Raw genomic sequence first — 20,430 nt, 5'->3', positions numbered from 1 at the left:
GTAATGCACGGTCTACCCTTACAGGTCTGATGAGCTCACTATTTGTAATTCTATTTTATGCTGTTCTGTCATATATTGTGCTGGTCACATATTTTGAGCACGTCCCAAATTTCTGGATGCATCTCATCCAAACAGAGGCCGTTTGAAACCAAGGATTCATAAAAGTTCTTACACACAAACTGGTTCACACCTGTTAGCTTTGATGTTTTAAATTAGCAGAATAGGCAGCTTTTATTTAATCCCAAACTGGGAAATTCACTTGTTACATACAGCAGCACATGGACAGGAAGAAAAAGTGAATTAGATTTAAAAATAAAAATGGAAAAAATAAATGAAAACTGTGCACAAAAAGCCAAAATCCTATACTATGTACAAATGGTTACTATATACTGTAAGAATCTGTCTCATTTCATGTTAAAACCCTTCACTTGTCTTCTGTTTGGACTAACAGCATTCTTTCCAGGTGTGTAGTCTTGAGATTGATTTCCTAATGTTAGTCTTTAATTCTGCAGCAGCAAACTGAAGATCTAATATTCAGTTTATAAAGCTGTTTAATGCATCATGAGTTTTATAAACAGAACAGCAACTTTGCAGCTCTCTTTCCTCAAGTGCACAGCAGTGACAAGCGAATTAAGGTAGCATGCTTTGAAGCTAAAACACATAATGATCTTTTTGCTGTCAGGCAACCACAGAGCCATCGCATGTGAAAAGCCTCAATACTTCATGTTTTTACACATGGCAATTCCACCTCCTTAGCCTTTCAGTGCCATAGAGATGGGGAGCACGCAACATCTGTCAAATTAAAAGAGAAAAATATGTGGAACAGAAGCCTCCTATCCTGGTAGATGGTCCTTTCTCCCATACAACGCACCCACAATGATGGCAGCAGGTTTAGTTTTTCAAACTTAAAAAAAAAAACAAAAAAAAACACTAAGGTCACACAATGACCCAGTCTTCATCACCATAAATAAACCAAACCTGGCTGAGCAGGTGCCAATTATCTTCAGTGATGGTCTTCAATTATTCATTTAATATATCTAGTGGTTTATTTGTTGCTTTAAATCCTAAATAATGTATAATTATATCACACACACACACACACACACACACACACACACACACACACACACACACTGCAATAATACATCATTTGGTCAAGTATTCAAGCAACAGACAAAACATTCAATAAATCAAGGACAAAAAGCCACTAATTGTCACATTTATTGAAATATAGTATTGGATATGTGCATGTAAAATATACATATACTGGACATGTCTCATAGGTTTCTTTACATCATAATTGCACTTTCTATCTCTTTGGCACCTGCACATGAGGATATAACAGTTTCACCACAGTTAAAAACTGAAACTGCATTCAAGGCTAATATGAATTCCCTTTACTATACTATAGATAATATCAAAAGACTTTGTTGCTGAAAAAAAGAAGTTTGTAGGTTAAGACAGTGCAAAGTCTGGAGTAGTTTCTTTAGATTGCTTCCAAGAGCTCAGATTTATTTATTTTAAAGGTGGCTTTGAGCAGTCTAACCTACAAATAAAATGCCCAAGATAATGGTTTGATAAGGTATATTTATAAAAAAAAATAAAATTAATTTGCACCAACAAGGAAACCCTAGCGTTACTATGTAAAAACTTGGCACATCTCGGCATGGTGAAGTGTTGTCATGATTTGTGAAATTTTGACCATAGAAAAATGTAAATCTATTTTATTCCTACGTGCGATACATCTGGAAAACATCTTGTCAACAGCTTCGTTTTTCAGCCAAACAAAGATTCCAAGCACACTGGCAGTGCAGTAAAAGCATACCTGATAAAGTGAAAAAACAAAAAAGGCACAGTTGAGCACTGTCAGTCACTGACCTTCCCAGAGCCTGAACCTCACTATGAGGCAGTGTGGGATCATCTTGACAGAGAAAGGAGCAAAAGGCAGCCGATATTGAAAGAAGAGCTTGCAAAATATAAAGAAACGAGCGATGGGTAAACACTTTTGCACAGTACTGTTTACATGCAAATTTCAATATTATTACTACCTCTTAACACTTGGCACTTCAGAAAAATACTTAGAGTCTGAAACAAACACTATAGGAGACATTCCCTTTAACATCCTTCACATGTCAACATTACCAGGTACAACACATTTAAAAAAAAATAAAATAAAATAAAAAGGAAACCACGCTCCTCCACACTGAACACCTGAAAATTCACATCCTGGACGCAAACAAGCATCCCTTACTGTTGATTATTGTCATGATGTCAGTGCAGTTTGTACCATGTGCACTGAAGCAAGCAGATGGCAAAGTAGTTTTTATACTCTCCACTTCCCTCATCAACCATGTTTTTGACGTACTGTCAAGACATTCCTTAAATAAATAGCTCAAAGCCAAGAACGAGCTTACAATTATTGCTTTTGTTCCCAAATGTCCCTTATGTTCTCACTATAGCCACACTGTTGGTCCTTTACTCATTAGAGGTAAAAACACATAAAACACAACACAGAGAGAGAAGTTGAAGATGTTCACACTGGAGCAATGACACAATATTTAAAAACAAAAAACAAAAGCAGTGTATTTGTTGAAAGCATTTCTCTGCCAAGGCTGGAATTCCCTCCATACAATGTGTGAACAGAGCCCCTGGATCCAAGACTTCATCTGGACCCAAGTTACTTTCATATTTGCTCAGGAAAATAAAAATTATATTTCACCTTGTTTCAATCTGATGTGTACTTGCAAAATTATAATCTCCCCCAATTTCATGGAATCCTTACTTTTATAGTAACTTCATAGAAAACTTTGTAACTTCATTTAGTTTTTATGCAAATCCATGCATACCTTCAGTATCTTGCCAACAATCTAGCAATTGTTTGAAAGAAAAAAAAAAGGATGTAATAATAAAAGTGCATTAAAACAAGAATCAAGACATGTCATAGTTTTTGCACATATATTATTAGGGCAGCCAGCATGATTACAGAAACGGACGGTAAAGCAGGATTAGAGAAAAGGACACATTAGCACCATCGGTTTGTTTACATGCTTCAGAGACAGCAGCTCAGAGCCTGCTTAAACTCTGAAATTGCAAAAGGGAGTTAAAAAGCTGCAGAGCAGAATCTTTTCTATGACAGATAGTCATTTTTGCACTGGGCATACACAAAGCTTTGCGAATGCACACTTTACAATCTGAAATTCATTTACAGCCAACTTATGGTACGTAAAAAAAAAAAGAAAAGAAAAAAAGAACAGCCAGTAAAGTTAGTATCTGAATGCTTTGTTGTTCTTCAGGCTCTGTCTTTCAGTAGATTCAATCTAAAGCAAAACGATGCAAATATTAATAAAACGGGCCGAGCAGCAGTTTTGTTTTAAGTACATTTGAGATGATTTTTATGAATATTCAAAGAACTGTGTTTGACAGATGTATGTGTAAGGTTTGGTTGCTGTTTCAGTGCTGGTCTATAGCTACATTTGCACTGCTGTGGAGGTGTGTGTTAATATAAAGTGAGAATCATGTGAGTGTGAAAAAAAACAAACAAACCACAATTAATTTGAGCAAATCAGTAGCTGGGGAAATTATTAAAATGAACGTCTGCAAAGGAAAAACAGGCAATAGCACCAAAATGCAGACAAGCAGATTATTGGTGCGGTGAAAGTAAAGCCCCATATAATTATATAAGCACAGTCATTGATTAAGAGGAGATCTCACTAATATAAGATGCAAACTTTGGTGATCCTCAAAGAAAAAGACCATTTGTAGTTTTAAGAAAAATCAGCTTCTATCATTATTTCAGTACAGAGCCTAAAGAGCAAACAAATACTTCCTGTCAGGAATGTGGAAATAGCACTTTAACCACATGAAACAAGTTGAAGAGGTAATTCTCACTGGTAGTAAACTTATAAGAATGAGTTACTGTACAGACTTTAAGAAGACTGCGTCATGGCTTTATTCTTGACCCGCTGGGAGGAAACACTTCGACAGTGCAGGTAGACTGAGAGGGGGTGGATGAAGGCCAGCAGGCTGAGCAGTGTCAGACCAATGTTCACCTGGAAAAAAAAATGGAGAAAAAAAATGAAGATGTGAGGAGAGAAAGGATGAGATAAGGAGCAAGGATAGATCATAAAAATGTATTTACATATAACGGATCCCCATCCAAGACTTTAACCAGAGCAAAGCAGGGATACTGCAGCAGCGAAAACACCGCAGACAGAGCCATGACCAGACCATACAGCTTCCCAAAGTGGCAGGATGGGAAACTAAACACAGAGCAAGAAAGTAAGGAGGAAGGAGATCACACAAGAATTATTTAACCAGGACAGGCAGCAATAATGTGGAAATAATTACTTATTACAAGTATACTATATTTACATGCAGTCTAAGAGCATTTGTATACATTTACTTGTCAGCAGCTAACATTAAAGACCCTTTGATGCATTTAAAAATATGAAGCTGTGGTAGAGATGATGTCACTGAACAAACTTATAGACCATCCTGGTCCCCCTCTGTACAGACTGAGCACTTATTACTCATGCAGCAGCTTCCTACAATGCATTATTTGTTCTGCTGACTTCACTTTTGTTGATTAAGTATTTAATATATTTGTTTTTTTTTAATACATTCATTTTTTTAAATTTAGATTTATACTACTAACAAGGTATTTAAATGATGCTAAACTGGTACTAATGGGCCCAAAGTCTGCCAAGAAAATCCACCACCAGCCTGAACTGCTGATCCATGCTTTCATGTTGTTTACATCTAATTCTGACTTCAAGAGTTTAGACTCAATGTTTTTCCAGTCTTGTGTTCTTCTATTGTAAACTGCAGCCTCAGCTTCCTGTTCTTAGCTGACAGGAGAGGCCACTGCGTGGTCTTCTGCTGCTGCTGAGATGCTCTTCTGAGTACTTTGGCCGTGGCAAGAGGTTTGAGGTATTTGAATTACTTTTCTCCTCTTATGATCTAGATCTATTTACACACCTGGGGTTACTAATTTTTATTAATTTTCACCCAGAGAACTGCAGCACAATGGATGTTTTCCCTTTCTTTGACCAACCTTTGTAAACCAGAGACGAGATTGCCCAAAAAAAAAAAAAAAAAAAAAAAAAAAAAAAAAATCCCAGAAGTTTCCAAAATACAAACTAGCTATTTTGTAAGATTTCGCTTTTAGGCATTACTCTACTTACTAAAATAATTTATTTTAATTTGCTGTGTTTGACTTCATTTTAACTGCTGTAGCAAAAGCATATCCCAAATTTGGATGAATGAAATGCTTCATGTTATAAACACAGCTGTTATATACTGCCATCTAGTGATCTAAAGAGGAAATGCTGAGTAATGCTCTCCTCTAAACATTTTTAAAGACCAGTGTGTAAACCTGCCTGCCTCTATGCACATGTGTATATAGAGGTTGGCTTATTTAAAAAAAAAAAAAAAAAAAAAAAAAATTACATGCCTCATCAAAAACAATTCTTTCTGATAAGTTTCTCTTTTGTTATTGTTTTTTCACTGTTTTGATGGATGAGTCATCACTAAGATATGTGTTTTATGTGTTATCTTTTTTAAACCACAGATTTCTTATCTTTTGTGTTTCATTAAATATCAGAAATATTTCGTGGAGTTACAGTTGTGTTGAAAGAGTGCTGTGAAATGTAAACTATTCATTGATTAGCGTGCATGTTTGATACTCACGCCACACTGATGAAGGCCGCGTTGCCGCCATAGAGGAAGGAGCGGTTGAGCACCTGCAGGATGAAGGTGAGGTACTGAAGAGGCAGGTATGGGGTGGAGGCACAAATGGAAAACAACAGGCACTGCAGGGCCGTCAGGAAGAGAGAAAGCACCGTCGCCCGCAGGTCCACCTCCTGCTCGCTCTCCCCTACAAACACAATAATGACTGAAGTGTGCATGTCGCTCTTTATGAATCTGCAGCCAGCCTGAGGGTCTCTCTTCAGATGAGATTGAAGATTAAAGTGGACAAATCTTTATATACTGTATGCAAGTTTCCTTTCTTCTCCCCTATCATTAGTCTGAAATAAAGTAAAACTTAAACAAAACTTCAACAAGGTATAAAAAGACTAGTTTAAATAGCATGCACAAAAACTAAACCATGACAGCATCTCATGTAAACCCATCACTGAATGAATTCATGAAAATTATTCAATCCACACAGGGATGGGAGGTGTTGTCTTTTATTCTACATCAGTATTAGAGTTATGGTGTTACCTTCAGCTCGTGGTTTGCCCTTGTGTCTGTCCATAATGAGGCCGTTCCAGGGAGCACACAGCACGCCACATAGCTGGGTGATCGCAAAGGCATTGGTGTACTGACTCACTGCAGGGACACAAACAAAATGGATAAAAGGCAGAGTCCACCAAAATATGAGACATGATGGTTCAAAAGGCATCAAAAACATGGAGTTTTAGTTTGTAAATCACTGCACTTACTGTGTAAGATAAGCCAGTTTATTAATGAAGCAGAATTTAGACACTGATGCATTTTCAAAGTACCTAACGCATGTTGATTTAGTAAAATTACATTCAAGTGCTTAGAGCTGAGACTGAGTGATGTGGTGTTTGTGCGATTACCCAGTGAGGACTCTCCAGCTGTGAGCCTCTGCAGCATGGGGTTTAGGGTGCCAATGAACAGGTAATGCCTGAGCTGCATCACTGACAGCCAAAGCAGATGCCACATGAAGAACCTGGACAGCAAACAGTCACGGAAACTCTTCTCTGAGAGAGACGGGAGATCACAGAGATGAGGAAAGAAGGCAAAGGGATAGGTAAAAATCACAGTGGATAAGTGTACTGTGTATGATTGGTTCATTCTTTTTCTTTCCAAGTTGGGCACAGACCTTGCTTTGCAGATGCATCCTTGTTGAGCGGCACTTCCTCTACCTTCTGTGCATCTCCGTTTTCCGCCACCTCACCAATACGATTGTCCGATTTACCACAGGTTATCCTGAGGTCAAAGTCACAGCGGGGTTAACGGCACACAGAATGGACCGAGCGAGTTGTTTTACATTTACTTTATGAATTGAGTTTATTGGAATTTTAAATTATGCAGGATGTTTGCATGGAGATGTGGGGGGGGGGGGGGGGGGGGGGGAGGTAAAAGTTGTAATAAGAAAAAGCTTTGAATGCTCTTTCTTATTACAAACCTCATTCAGCCACTAACACAAATACACACAAGTCAGTTTTCCTATCTCTAAGTCCTTTAACATAGCATTCACTCTCAGACACATGCATCAATTTGGGGTTCAGTATATTTCTCAAGGATACTTTGGAAGTTTGGTGGTTTGATTCCTGGCACCTCTAGTCTGCATGTCAATAAGCAGACAAACGTTTCTACCTTTTGAGCTACAGGTGAGGAAAATTATGCACAATTATAAAATTTCTGCTCTTATGATCAGTTTTAGACTTTGTGTTTATATTGGCGGGGACTCTAGTGCATTTAAAAAAAAAAAGAAAAAAAAAAGGCTGTCCTCATACTGAGGTTTAACTGTTCTGTTGATTTTAATACAACTGATGTCCTCATCATTGGGCCTTTGTCATCATTGGCTGTAAAGAGCTCTCTTACTCAGCTTACCGAGTAAGAGCTTTCTCAGTAAGCACTGGATGCATGTTTGATCTTACTCAGTAAGCTGAGTAAGAGCTTTCTCAGTAAGCACTGGATGCATGTTTGATCTGTTTCCTATGAAAACAGGAACTCTCTATGAGGAAACTATTCTGACCACAGTGCTACACTGATTCCTCTTTTTGATTTAGCTATGGCACTCTCCTTTAGCACTAACTCTGCCCTCCTTGTCCACTCCAGGTTTTGTTCATTGGCAGCAACACAAACACAAGACAAACTAATCAAAGTAAAATTAAACTCATGCATGATCATTTCATGCATCTTCACTGCAGTTTTTATTTTAGCAACCACGCTGCAAGGTACATTTGGCACTTTCCAAACACATTAGTGCTATTGTAAATGTGAACTGACTGGTCCTTGCATAAAGCTCAAGCAGAAATGCACTACATAACATTTCTGATTCACCCAGTCACACTTTTTCTGCATCCAGGTGCTTTCTATCCAGCATTCCCACTGATTAAAACTGCGCATCCCTCCTCTCCTTATGGTCCTTTGTCATTTTAGAAAAAGGACACTTTGTACTTTAAGTGCAGACTCGTCTGAGACGTCTGCCGTGGATTCATACCCGTATGTGTAGTTATCCGGCAGCGGGTATGGAATCAATTTCCGAGGCAGCAAGAAGAAAGTCCTGAGCAGGTGAACGACGCTGCAGGCGGACAGAAACAGGAAGGAGGAGCGAAGAGCGATGCCACGTTCATGCAACAGCTGCAGGAGAAGAAGAGATGTAGTGGTGATCATTGCTACACGAGACAGCATCAATATATCCTGCTGATTCTTTTGTGTGTGTAAATGTTTCTCACCTTGATGACGAGGAAGAGTGCCGAGGAAGAATCAAAGGCCCCGTTATAAAGAGTGATGATGGTGGAGCGACGTGAGCCAAACAGGTTTCCTACCTTTAGGAAAATTGAATTAAATGTTATTGTGGGGGCTCTTTAAAATTCTTAGTTGATATTGGTCCCCTCTGCATTCATCTTTCTGTTGTCTATTGTAAGTTTCTGGACAAAAAACACACATTGGGCATACCTAAAGTTTTTGCTATCACTGATAGATACAACTGAAGGCGATTACGTCTCTTGTACTGAGAGTTCCTGTGAACAGCGACCAAATGCAAATTCAATATTTGTACCAAGTTTATCTATTTTCCCCACGAAGGGAGGGGAGAATAGATAAACTTGGTTCAGTTTTTCAGTTAGGAGTCAAGTGTGCACAGCTGAAGATTATTTTTAAGTTCTGTGCTATGGTAGATAACAGCTCGAGCCGACGTAATTTTAGTGAAAATCGTGTCAAAGTCAAACCAAATGTGAAAAATGCAGCTGCCTTACAGCAGTGAGCTACAGCATGAACACCGATCCATCTCCTGAACCTTGAGACAGCTTAATGTTTGTCAGTTAGGTTTGGAGCTGAAAGTCTGCACTTCAAATGACACCCAAGTTGTTTGATTTAAAAATCCAGTGTACAGAGGCAAAACTACAAAACCTGTCACTGTCCAAACACTTGGCTGTAGGTCTTGCTCGAGGGGGAATGTAGAATGTGGTTCAAATTCATAAATCATCGTGGCCTCCCCAAGAGGGATTTGTGCAAAAAAAAAAAAAAAAAAAAAAAGTGTGGTGAAGATGGTTTCTGTGTTTTGGCTTTGTTGCAGTTTGCTGATAGCCTGAGGAAAGAGTGGAACGTCTTACATTCACAGAACACAGATCACAAAAGGTCACACAGTCGAACCTCTTTCTTCACACAGTGCTTTACTGACAAAGTGGGCCATAGATGAGTCAGTTAGCAAGTTATAATCATGTGTCTTTCCAGCTCTTTCTGGTGATCTACACACAGAGCTCACAAGCAAAAGCGCATTTCAGAAGTCGAGAGGTTTAAAGGTTTAAAATGTGACAGGTCTTATAAAAAAAAAAAAAAAAAAAAAAGTTTTACTTTCCCAAACAGGAAAATGATCAAACCGACATTCTAGAAAAATATATAAGAGTTTTTTTTACAGAAATAGTCAAATGTATAATAAAATTTATTAAAACTGCCTGATGTCGCAGCAGTAATCTTAAACTGATCCAGTACCTGCATGTTGGTCATCAGAAATAAGATGCCACCCACAGCCAGGAGGGAGAGAGCTGGGAAGAGCAGGATGGCCAGAGCTAAAAAGGAGAAAGAAAAAACAAAAAACATAACAGCTGTAACATTTGTGTTCATGTTGATATTTATTTACTCTGATCTTTATTTGAGAACTCTCACCTGAAGTAGAAAAGGCCACCATCACTGTACCTATGGTGTAAAGAAATCTGCAATTGAAAAGTATCATTTGTTATTTGTGCCACACAATTTGCTAAAACAATTTGATGAATTCTTGATCATTAGTGTCCTAATAACTGTGCAGCACTTTGGCAAACTGGTTGTTTTGAGATGCGTTACATTAACACACCATCACTCACAACCAAGTAAATGTGCTTCTGGTGCCGTTTGGAGAGCTTTAATTTCCTTTTCTTGGCCTAAGCATCCTCATCTGCACTAGGTGCCTCTTCTACAACTACTAGCATTCCTTGGCTATTTATTTTCACCCCACCCTGTATAACTGGAAACATATGAATCTGTTCAGTGCCAGTCTGTTATTGTGGATTTAGATATTTGGGGCAGAACCCTGCAGAGGTATGTCTGGTGTTCCATTACATGATTAACTTTGAGGAGGGATGACAGCTTAGTGTTGGATTCTGAGCATCTGGAGGAGAAAAGAAAACATTACTCTGTGATTAACCGTCTTTCCATTTTCTTGCCTTCCCTGCTAAATCTGACATTTGATTGAACTTTAGACGGCATCTCTGGCAGCAGAAGAAAATATTTCCCCTTACTCTACTTTCAAAACAATCTTTGGCTATCGCACATTAATGTGAGTTTTTGTTAGAAATCACGAGGAAACTCAAAGATCAGACAGAGATAGAAAAATAATGCTCATTTCGATTTAGGTCATGGGGTCAAATTCAGATATTAATATTTGTGACACTAGTCGCCTAATTTGGACTGTTTTATTTACGTCCCTAACTTGTGAGAAGCTGAAATACTGTGGTTCCTCAAGCCTCCAAATCTGCTGTCAGATCAGATATCCAAGTATTTCAGGAAAGTCATGCATCCATCATTCTGTGGTAATCCGAGTTATGCGCCTGAAATTCCACATTTGCCGCGCAATAATTCCTGATATCTTCCCTAAAAGAAAATTCTCAAGTAGTTTTCTAGATGATGGAATTTAAAAGTGGACTCTCAAAAACAGATGCTATAAAAACATCTAACCACCAACTTTAACTCTTGAAATTCAACATGACAGTAAGGACCAGAAGTTTTGCAAAAGTCCTATTACAGAGTGGATCCTTCCTCTGGAATTGTCAGGAAAATCTGGGATAACATTTTAGTCAAAATATGCCTGTTTATCTAAAAAACAGACAATCTTTGCAGTTAGGAGGGGGTTTTTTTTGTGGGTTTTTTTTAAGTCCATTTTATTTGTGGGCAGGATATATTAGAATTACCTGCAGAATTTCAATAAACCATCACATCTCGAGGAAAAACTAATTAAAAGTTGCACTGTGCAGTTGTTGCTCAAAAGTTATGACATCTTATTGGTGCTCTTTAATAGTTTACCACTTCATTTCTCTTAACATGATTGTTGGGCTTTTAGTGCCACATAAGAGTACATTTTTCATATGAATGTTCTTGATTAGAATTATTCATTGACTATTTAAGGTGCTGGACTTACATTCCGTAGAGCCGAGTCACTGTAGTACCAAACCGATCAAAAAGGAAACCATTCGGCAGCGTCAGAAAGTTGTTCATAAAAGACGCAATGGTAAAAATAAGCGAGAACTGTTCATCCTGTCCGGCGCAATCTGCAGAAACAAAAGTTAGAAAAGACAGAAGGAACAGGTGATTGATTAATTTCCATCCTTCAGCCATTTTCAAGCTTATTGTTGCTCAAAGTTGTGAAGGTAAGAACATCACACTGACCTAAAACGAGTGTTCCATTGACTCCTGTGCCGTTGACACACAGAGAGCTGAAGTAGCCTTCTTCCTTGAGGACAAACACAAGAGAAGCCCAACCAAACACGGCTCCAGCGAAACACAGGCACTCCACCAGACCTGTGGTGAAGGTGAGGCAGCGCTGCACCGATAAACCGCTCCCAGACCCTGGCATGGTCGCACAGGCTCAGCTCACACTCACAAGTACTTCACAAACTTGTACACAGTACACTCACAGCACCTGCTAAAAGAACCAAACCAAAATACTGCATTTTATTCTTATGTTTAAAGAAAAATAAGAATGATGTGACCATATAACAGCAGTCATTTATTTTGTCTAGCAGTCGTGGTTTGTTTCCATTTCAGGCCTGTTGCTGCATGCCAAGCTCTTCCTTAACCCACCTTTCCTGTTTCTCCATCCCTTCCAAATTGAAAGGGAAAGACTACAAGAAATCTACTACAAGAAAATGAAAAGACCCAAAACAGAACGCCTTAAATCAAAACCTTTTCAGCTGCGTAAGAGCTGTAACTGAAAACATCTGGACATAAAATGCCCTGCTCAAGTTTAGGTCACACCTCCAGAGACACATATTGCATGAATTCATAGGTTACACAAAAAGAAGTTATTCTTACTAAGATTAACCTCGTGTTGCCACAAAGAGGAAGTATTCCACATAAAACGCTCTGCTGTTCAGTTACAATGATTTCCAGTTCATTACCGTCTTGTACTCACAGTTCAGCCTCCAAGCGTCTCTACAAATGCTCTTAAACCACAAGCTTGAGCCTCTTGCGCTTGCTTTATATAGAACAGTTCTTCCTTCCTCTTCAGTTCCCTCCCTCCGGTTTTTTCTCCTCTCTGCTCTATAGGAGAGAAAATATTCTTCGCGGTGCTAGTGGCTAAAGAAAACAAACACTTGCGCACGTATAGCCGGCCAGATAGCAGAGCCACATACACTGTGGGAGAAAGGACAGATGTGGATGCTGGGAGGCTAAGACAGTTTAGCCAAAAGATCATGTGACTCAGACAGGGGAGGGGGAAAAAAAACAAAAAACAAAAAAAAACGTGAGTGCCGTGTGGAACCCTCTTTGTCACAGCTGGTGCACGTGGAAAAAAAAAAAAAAGGATGTGTGATAGGTTTTCTCTCCTTGACAGGCTGTAAAAAAAGATGCTGCAGTAACTCATGACTCTCCACAGTGCTCCAGGCTGATGAGAAAATGCATAATTAGCCCCTCACTAAAATTAAAAGGAGAGGGTTAGAATAAGGCTTCTACATAAGGGGTTAACTTTGCATGCAACTCCCCCCCCCCCCCCACAAAAAACGTCATCCAACAAGAACGCAAAGTCAAGTGGTGACACTGAGGGGGAAGAGAAAAAAAAAAAAAAAAAAAAAAAAGCACAGATAGTCAGAACAGAAAGATTTCACTACTCTAATAACTTGTTACAATGGAGTGAAATGAGTCAAGAGTAAAGTGCCTGCAGTGTTTGATTCTGTCTTACTCATTAAACGAAGAGTCAAAGAAAGCTGCACACCACACTGAAAGATTCCAGGCCAAAAGCCTCTGCTATGTTCGTAGATGGCCCTCAGTTTGAATTCAGGGTACAGACACCTCTACTTTTAAGATTAGGCTTAAAAAGTTCCTTTTCCCACTCACTCAGAGATGAATTCCCAGTCATTCATCTCTGGCTCTCTTCCACAGCCTGTCTTTTATCCAGTCTTCCTCCCTTACACCCAACTGGTCGCGGCAGATGACTTCCCCTCCACTAGCCTGATTCTGCTGGAGGTTTCTTCCTGTTAAGAGGGAGTTTTTCCTTCCTACTGTCGCCAAGTGCATCCTCGTTGGGTCATCCGATTATTGAGGTTTTCTCTGTAGTTTTGTAGAAACTACTGTTCTTCTATATAAATAAAATAGAAGTTGATACTAGTGACAGATGGAAGGCTATTGGCAGACTTAAAAACCCATCTTCAGCTTGTCTAGTTTCTAAAGATTGCACACCACGTTGAAATATTCCAGGGTTTTGGCTAATAGCACTTTGGAAACATCCTGTTAGGTCAAAATACTATTTTTTTCTATCAACCTGTTCTCTTTGGCACTTTTTATAGATTATAAAGATAGAAACTGAAATACATTGTGTTACTAACAGCCAGTTCCAAAAACAAAGTGCTTAAAGCTACAATTTAAAGCTGGTTCATGCCAAGTTGTCCGTTATGTGTAAGCAACACTGCTTCATCCCTTGAGAAACCATAAATATTACAAACTTGCTTATTTAGTATCCCTTGCTCGGATTTGATTTTCCCCTTTTAGGAAGACAACATGGGAAAAACCTGTAAAACTTGCCTGACCCACTCACTCACCTGAATAAGACGTGCCCAGTCCTGTAAAGCAGCGTTCCCCAATCCCTGGACCACGTGAAACGTTCGGTACCGGGCCGCGAGAGTTGAGGCTCGAGTGTGAAATGTATGGTTTTCAGGGTTTTTGTCGGTTTTCAGCGTTATTTTGTTATCGTTTTTTGTCATTAACTCTGTTTTCCTGGGTCTTTTCACGTGTGTTATGAATAAATATTTTTTTCGGTACCGGTACTAGTTTTATTTTGTTGTATTTATCCGCGACACTTTAAAGGCCAGTCCGTGAAAATATTGTCGGGCATAAACGGTTCCGTGGCGCAAAAAAGGTTGGGGACCGCTGCTGTAAAGGACTATTCAAAGATTCTGACCAAGTTCAGGTTTGTTGGAGTTCTTTCTGTCTCACATAATTCTGTTCATTACATCCAAATATTCCACAGTGCTCGATTCCTCAGTGTGAACTCTGGCACAACGCATATGCGAGTGGACCACATTGCACGGTCAAAAAGTAAGTGTCACGCTCCTTTCAAATCAGAAGTGCTTTCGTCCAACAGTGTGCCATTTTGCAGATATTCCGTCTTACTGCAAAAGGCAGTCATAAAACACCAGAAAACACACATTACACATCCCAGTTTTTGTACAGTATCCTTAGTATCAGGGGAGCAGTGGTTACCACCATTGCCTCACAGCAAGACAGTTCTGGATTTCGATCCAGCTGCTGCTCGTTAGCTTTTTTTTTTTTAATTATATTGCTGGTAGTTCTAAATTGGTAAATGAGCCTTAGCCCTGTGATTAGAGCGGTGTACCCCGACTCTTGCCCTGTGCTAGAGATATGTTCCATTCACCGTGCAACCCTGAATTAGACAAGCTGAACATAATGGCTCGATTGATATCCTTCACCTATTAAATAATTCATCTTCTACAGTGAAGGTGAACCTTCAAAATATGTGGTTGGTTTCTAACACATGAGACAAAATTCCATATTATAGCTTCAAGGATAGGCCTTTGTTTTTAGCATCCAAATATTCTTTAGGTCCCTCTATCAAAAATGTTTGCATGATCAAAGTTCAAAAAACACACCACTGGAACAAGTTCAGTAACATCCATTCATTCTCTGCACTCACCTAAATCCCTCATACAGGTTTGAGGTTTCACAGCCTTGTTACGACTTTAAAGCTAATGTGCAGTTATAAGAGATAACTAGCTTACCTGATTATTTTGATTCAACCATTTTTCGACACAATGAGTTTTATAGAAATTGTACTAATCACTCTTTCTCTGTTGCTGGCATTAAACGTCGACTGCTCCAGGTCTTCATGGTTATTCAAAGCAGGTGGCTGAGTTGTTTGAAATACAGAGGCTAATGGACCAAACCATTTGTTGTGATACCTGTGGGGTTCATGGATTTTCTTTGTGGTGAGTTTAGTTGTTATCCCTGTGATTTTTCCCCTTTGCATCCATAATGGTTTGCTCCACTACTCTAGGTTCATGGTGCTCTCGTGTGTTTTAGCTCTCTTTGTTAAAGTGAGGTTTTGTAAGCAGTAATTTATGAGCAGTGTTTATTTAGTTCGCCCTATTTATTTGCTAAATTTATATGTCTTGCATTAAATATTATTTTTAATGCTTTTATTTAATTTTGATCGAAATGAAACCCACTTTTTCAACAGCACAGCTTTGCCTGCTTGGTCCCCTACAGTCACTGAGACAGCCTGCACTCAGACTCCAGAGATTATTGATTATAACCAGATGGTGATTGATTTTCTGTCAGTTTTCTTTAGTTTGAGGTTGTTGGGAAGGATGGAAAATGGCGACAGTGACATTACAACAAACAAATAAAGTAATTTAATTTCACCAACATGTGATTTGTTTGTATTTGCATTTTTGGGTGTGGGATGCCAGGATGTCACTGTTGCTAAAGCAAACGAGAAAACGCAGCACATATTGTTGTGTGATCTATGTCAGTTACAAAACAAACTGTTTAAAGTCATTCTTATTACCTTATTGTTTTTGTATCAATGGGTTTCTGCTGCTACAACAAGTTAAAGAGGGTGTTATGAGAGGGCAGAGATGTAAATGGAAGTATTACTATAAAAACACATATATATCATCATCACTACTCATCACAAGACACAGCTCACACACTCATGGCTTGACACACAACAAGCTTGAGCACACTTCCTGAAACCAAAGCTTTCTATGTGCATGCAAGTGGAGCTATAGCCTCACTGGAAAGATGACCAAAGGTCTTAAAGCACATGAACTCTTTCTGGTCACAGTCCAGAGTCACTGTTTAATGTCCCGGTAGTCAAAGTGGACTCCAACTCTAATGGTGACCCTAGGTGACATGATACGGAGGAAGTGAGTGTAACAAGTAAAGAATGATGTGCCAGCGTACATTTTATTCGCTCGAAGGATGATGATGCAGAACGAGAACAAGGGCACATTTCCGTTGACTTTCACATTTCTCTTCTGCCGCTGTGGCTCAAACCTCACCAATGAGAGACAGATCAAGTTTCTACCTCTACCTCACAAATGATTAAGGGAGTACAAACACCACAGTTACCATTGTTTGGCATGAATCCCAGTCATATCCATGACACACAAACTAAATGTATTTGGTGCGTACCTTTTCTCCTAGGCCCTCCATTATATGCTGGCTCACTGCAATCACAATTCAAAGCAGCTGACAGCTGGTATGCTGTGTCCAGTGTCCAGCCTTTTATTGACCCATCCCAGCATTTTGAGACATGCTACATGAGCTAATATAGTGCTGTGCAAAGTTCTTGAGCCAACGCTCATTTCTTTATAATTTAAGCCAGAATTTCTCGTAATTGTTTAAATTAGTCTTGAATAATAGTTTCCAAGGCTTTCTGGACGTTCTTCTTTGAACATTTGCTGCTTTTTCGCTCATTTTCAGTCCAGTCTAGTCCATGAAATCTTTGTTAAGCCACTTAATACTGACCTATGAGTCAACTAGGGCCTATATAAAAATGCACCTAACTCAAGTGATGAAACATCGTTGCAACTACACATAACAGACCTTTTAGTAAAGAACCAATTTTAAATTAGATATTAAGGCACTTTGTTACAAGCAGCCTGATGCAAAACAGATATTTTGTTCCCATTCCTTTAGTCAAATCTATGAGGAATGCCAAAAGGAACACAGTTTGATGCGCATAAAATAGTAATCAGAAATGGTCTCAGTGGAGGAGCAGCTGTCACAGAGCCATTTTTAAAAAAAGGGAAATGTCGAAAAAAGGATGAGGTATGCCAAATTACACAAGAACTGGACTGAAAATCAGCAAAAGGTCTTGAGGAGTGATGAAATTTTATTATTTAGTTATGGATGGGTCTAAGTTCACCCAGTAAAGTCACTGTGGCCCTTCAGCTGAAGTCTACTGATACGCATTAACACTAAGTTACAATAATTAATACAATTTGGTAATGAAAAACGTAAACATCCATATTGCTGACAAAAGTGAGCTCAGTTATAATTATTCAGTTAAAAGTAGTTTAGTGCTTCTGCAGCAGTCGTGGTAACTAGCATGGCTGAGGATGACACTGGGCGGGCTGGCCTATGCAGGTAAACTGCGCTCTTCTTAAAAACAGCCAGAGTTCACAGGACAGTATAACAGGCTGACACTCGATTGGCAATAAAAATATTAATTAGCATCAAAAAATACACATAGTAATCTTAACATTAAAAAGTTCTCTTAAAGAACTAAACCCACATCAACATGCAATGAGCGCTGATTCGACCAGTGCTGCTTACAGCCTTTGGCCTGCCCACTGTTATTTTCTCAAGACCCAAAAACATGGTTGACCTGAGGCAGATTTTGGAGGTTTTTTTGAGTTTTAAAGATGAGAAGCTCCTCTCTCCAGACTGACTGGAAGAGTTAAGAGTCGACTGACTGCCAGCTAAGTTAATGTTAACTGGCAAAGTAAACAAAAGAAACAATGTTGTGCGACCAGAAGTTATGTTATTCAAGTGTCACTCCCCAAAAGTTAAGGCAGCAGCATTTAATTATTTTGCATTATATTTATTCATTATTATCTGCTCCACTCACCACTGTCTGCTCTAGCGTTTTTCTCCTCTTCCTCTTTTTCACTCACAGAACTTTAAATCCTCAAATTTTTCACTCATTGGTTTTTGTTGTTGTCTTTTGGTTTGTTTAAACAGGATCATGCACATCGCAAAACGTGAGTGACTGGAGTCAGGTGGGGGCCTCATAGGGAGTCAAGGTCTCTCCTACTGTCACTGCAAACTTTGACCACCACCCACCAATCAACAACTTTACAGGTATTGATGAATGGATTTTCTTACAGTTTTTGTTGTAAGCTAGGCTACAACAAAGCTAGATTTTCATCTGAGTCTGCAAAAAAAAAAAAGACAGGGATGCATTTCACTATAAGATCAGATCACCAAAGAGGACTTTGGTAATAATGTGCTTCATAAAAGTGATGCTGGAGCTTTTTGGGTGTATCTGGAAGCTTAGAAATTTGTCTGATTATGAATCGAACCAGGTGCAGGTGTCATTATGGTTGCCTTTAGGGTTATGGGCTTTAGAAAAAGTAAATGAGTGTTCTGATATGAAAACACATGCATCTATATGATTATTCATGTGATTGGACATAAACATACATACATGCATAAATCAGTATTTTAGTGCGAGTCTTCTGCAGAAAATGACTGTGATCAATCCTCAGAAGTGATGGAAATCTGTGTGTGTGTGCTGTATTGCATAACGGGCAGTCAGACACACTCTTCATTCGTGCCAGTCTGATAAGTGCCAACATCAGCAAACCGTTGGACAGGAAATTGTCACATGTCATCGAATTTATATTTCTTTAAAATTCGATCCCCAAATAGAGAAACCACGGGACATCACACTCACTACTTCCTCTTTCTGAAAACGTTTAGGTAAAGTTAGTGCCACATGTGACTTATGAGATTAGCTGGTGACAAAAATTCTAAACATAGGATTTTGTCACAAGATTTACAGTTTTATTCTTTAACTTATGTGTACTGTTCAAAAATGCTGGCGAGTTTTGGCTTGCACAGTGCGCGGCTGTCAGGTTGGATGAGGAAGCTCCTCAACTGAACAGGTGTGACGTTTGTTTGTGACTTCTGAAACCTGAAGTTTGGCATTTTGCCTGCCACCAGGATGTTTTTAAGAGCCATCAGTCACGAGTTAGGGGGTGGATCTGACTGTTGATGTGGCGGCAACTTCTCAATAACAAGTGAGCTCGAACCTAAAACAAAATGATGATCATGTTGTAGTAAATAAGACTTAAAACTATCAACTGAAGCCATAACCAATCAGGAAAGTATCTACTGAGTTCGTAAATCAAGTGAGCAGCAGGGTAATGTTGTCATAGACTCCTGCACAGTTGAAACAGCTTCACTTTTTCACACCAAGAGACCAAATCTTTGTTATTGCATACGAAGGGAGTCAAAATTGAAGTGAATGAGAGTACCTATGACTGAATGTGAAGGTTCACTGGTATGAATGAATCAATGACCATGTGACCTTTGGCAAACGGACAAACACAGACCTAGTTAATGTTTAAAAGTTAAAGAACAGGCGTTTTTAACTCTTTCCCCCGTAAAGATGACATCTGACAACTTTCCCCGCCCACCCTTAATGATGAATTTTCACACTTCAGTATAAATCACTAAAGATGAAAGATTTGAGTTTCTCTCTAAATAACAATCTGTTTACTGACAACAAAGCATTCATATATGCATAATTAATGATAATCATTTTTCGTTTAACTCGGTGGACATATCTGAACACCAAGAAAACCCTTCCACACACATGATCGATGATGTAGTTGATGCATAAAAATGCAGTTACTTGAAGTTTATAGGACGGTAAAGAATCTTCTAATTTCATTTTTTAAAATTCCTTTTAAGACCACAACCACATTCTTCAGATAAACGTTCAAAAATAAAGAGAGGGAGAGGGAACAAAGTGCTAATGGTTTGTTTGTGCTCTGGCACAAGCAACCACGCAACCTCCAAAGGCACTTACATCACATGAGTCTGACCACATCTTTAGATTAGGTCAACTTTAAAAGTCGTTACATTTAAAACAATGAGTGTAGTTGCATGTGATTCTACTAATCAGCTCTTACTCTTTTTATTTGCTGTATGCGCTTAAAAAACACAAGAGGCGTCAGTGTGTTTTTTTTTAAGCTGTAATCTTGCTTGGTGCAGTGTCTGCACAGCCAGACCCGTATGATGTTGATGCTCTGTTTGTGTGCACACACAAAACTGCAGGCAGGCCTGCCCTCATTAGAAAACAGCTTCGAGTCTATTTTTAGTCGGCAGCTTTGTCTGAAGTCTTTGTAAGAGGGGATGTACACTTACGTGATATTGTGATCTCCTGTAGCGATCCCATTGTCCATTAAATCCACACATTGTTAGTCCTGTAACATGAAAGCAGCCTGGAGA

At 39.0% G+C, this 20,430-nt stretch overlaps 1 protein-coding gene across 4 annotated transcripts; it reads right to left on the bottom strand.

Annotated features, from left to right (window-relative positions):
- Window positions 1-2,941: 2,941 nt before the first annotated feature.
- On the bottom strand, window positions 2,942-15,352 carry slc43a3b (solute carrier family 43 member 3b). 4 transcript variants are annotated; one of them, XM_086315326.1, is made up of 13 exons: window positions 15,183-15,352; window positions 11,620-11,872; window positions 11,372-11,501; window positions 9,865-9,911; window positions 9,691-9,767; window positions 8,433-8,525; window positions 8,198-8,337; window positions 6,851-6,957; window positions 6,585-6,728; window positions 6,223-6,330; window positions 5,689-5,875; window positions 4,139-4,259; window positions 2,942-4,049 (listed from the first exon to the last, which is right to left on the bottom strand). In XM_086315326.1, the coding sequence occupies exons 2-13, from the start codon at window positions 11,804-11,806 to the stop codon at window positions 3,927-3,929; spliced, it is 1,464 nt and encodes a 487-aa protein (XP_086171452.1). In that variant the 5' UTR covers window positions 11,807-11,872; window positions 15,183-15,352; the 3' UTR covers window positions 2,942-3,926. The 4 variants fall into 4 exon arrangements, with proteins under 4 accessions (XP_086171452.1, XP_086171436.1, XP_086171461.1 ...); XM_086315310.1 differs by having other exon boundaries at window positions 11,620-11,875; window positions 15,183-15,350; XM_086315335.1 differs by lacking the exon at window positions 15,183-15,352 and adding an exon at window positions 15,098-15,116 and having other exon boundaries at window positions 11,620-11,875.
- Between the last annotated feature and the right edge of the window lie 5,078 nt (window positions 15,353-20,430).

This window comes from Aulonocara sp. 'chitande type north' Nkhata Bay, linkage group LG2 (genome assembly GCF_057382095.1).
Source record: "Aulonocara sp. 'chitande type north' Nkhata Bay isolate Kocher_YH1m ecotype deep benthic linkage group LG2, A_spYH_male_GT1.1, whole genome shotgun sequence".
Classification (NCBI taxonomy): Eukaryota; Metazoa; Chordata; class Actinopteri; order Cichliformes; family Cichlidae; genus Aulonocara; species Aulonocara sp. 'chitande type north' Nkhata Bay.
Note: the sequence above shows the minus strand (reverse complement) of the source record. Positions and strands in the feature narration are given on the sequence as shown.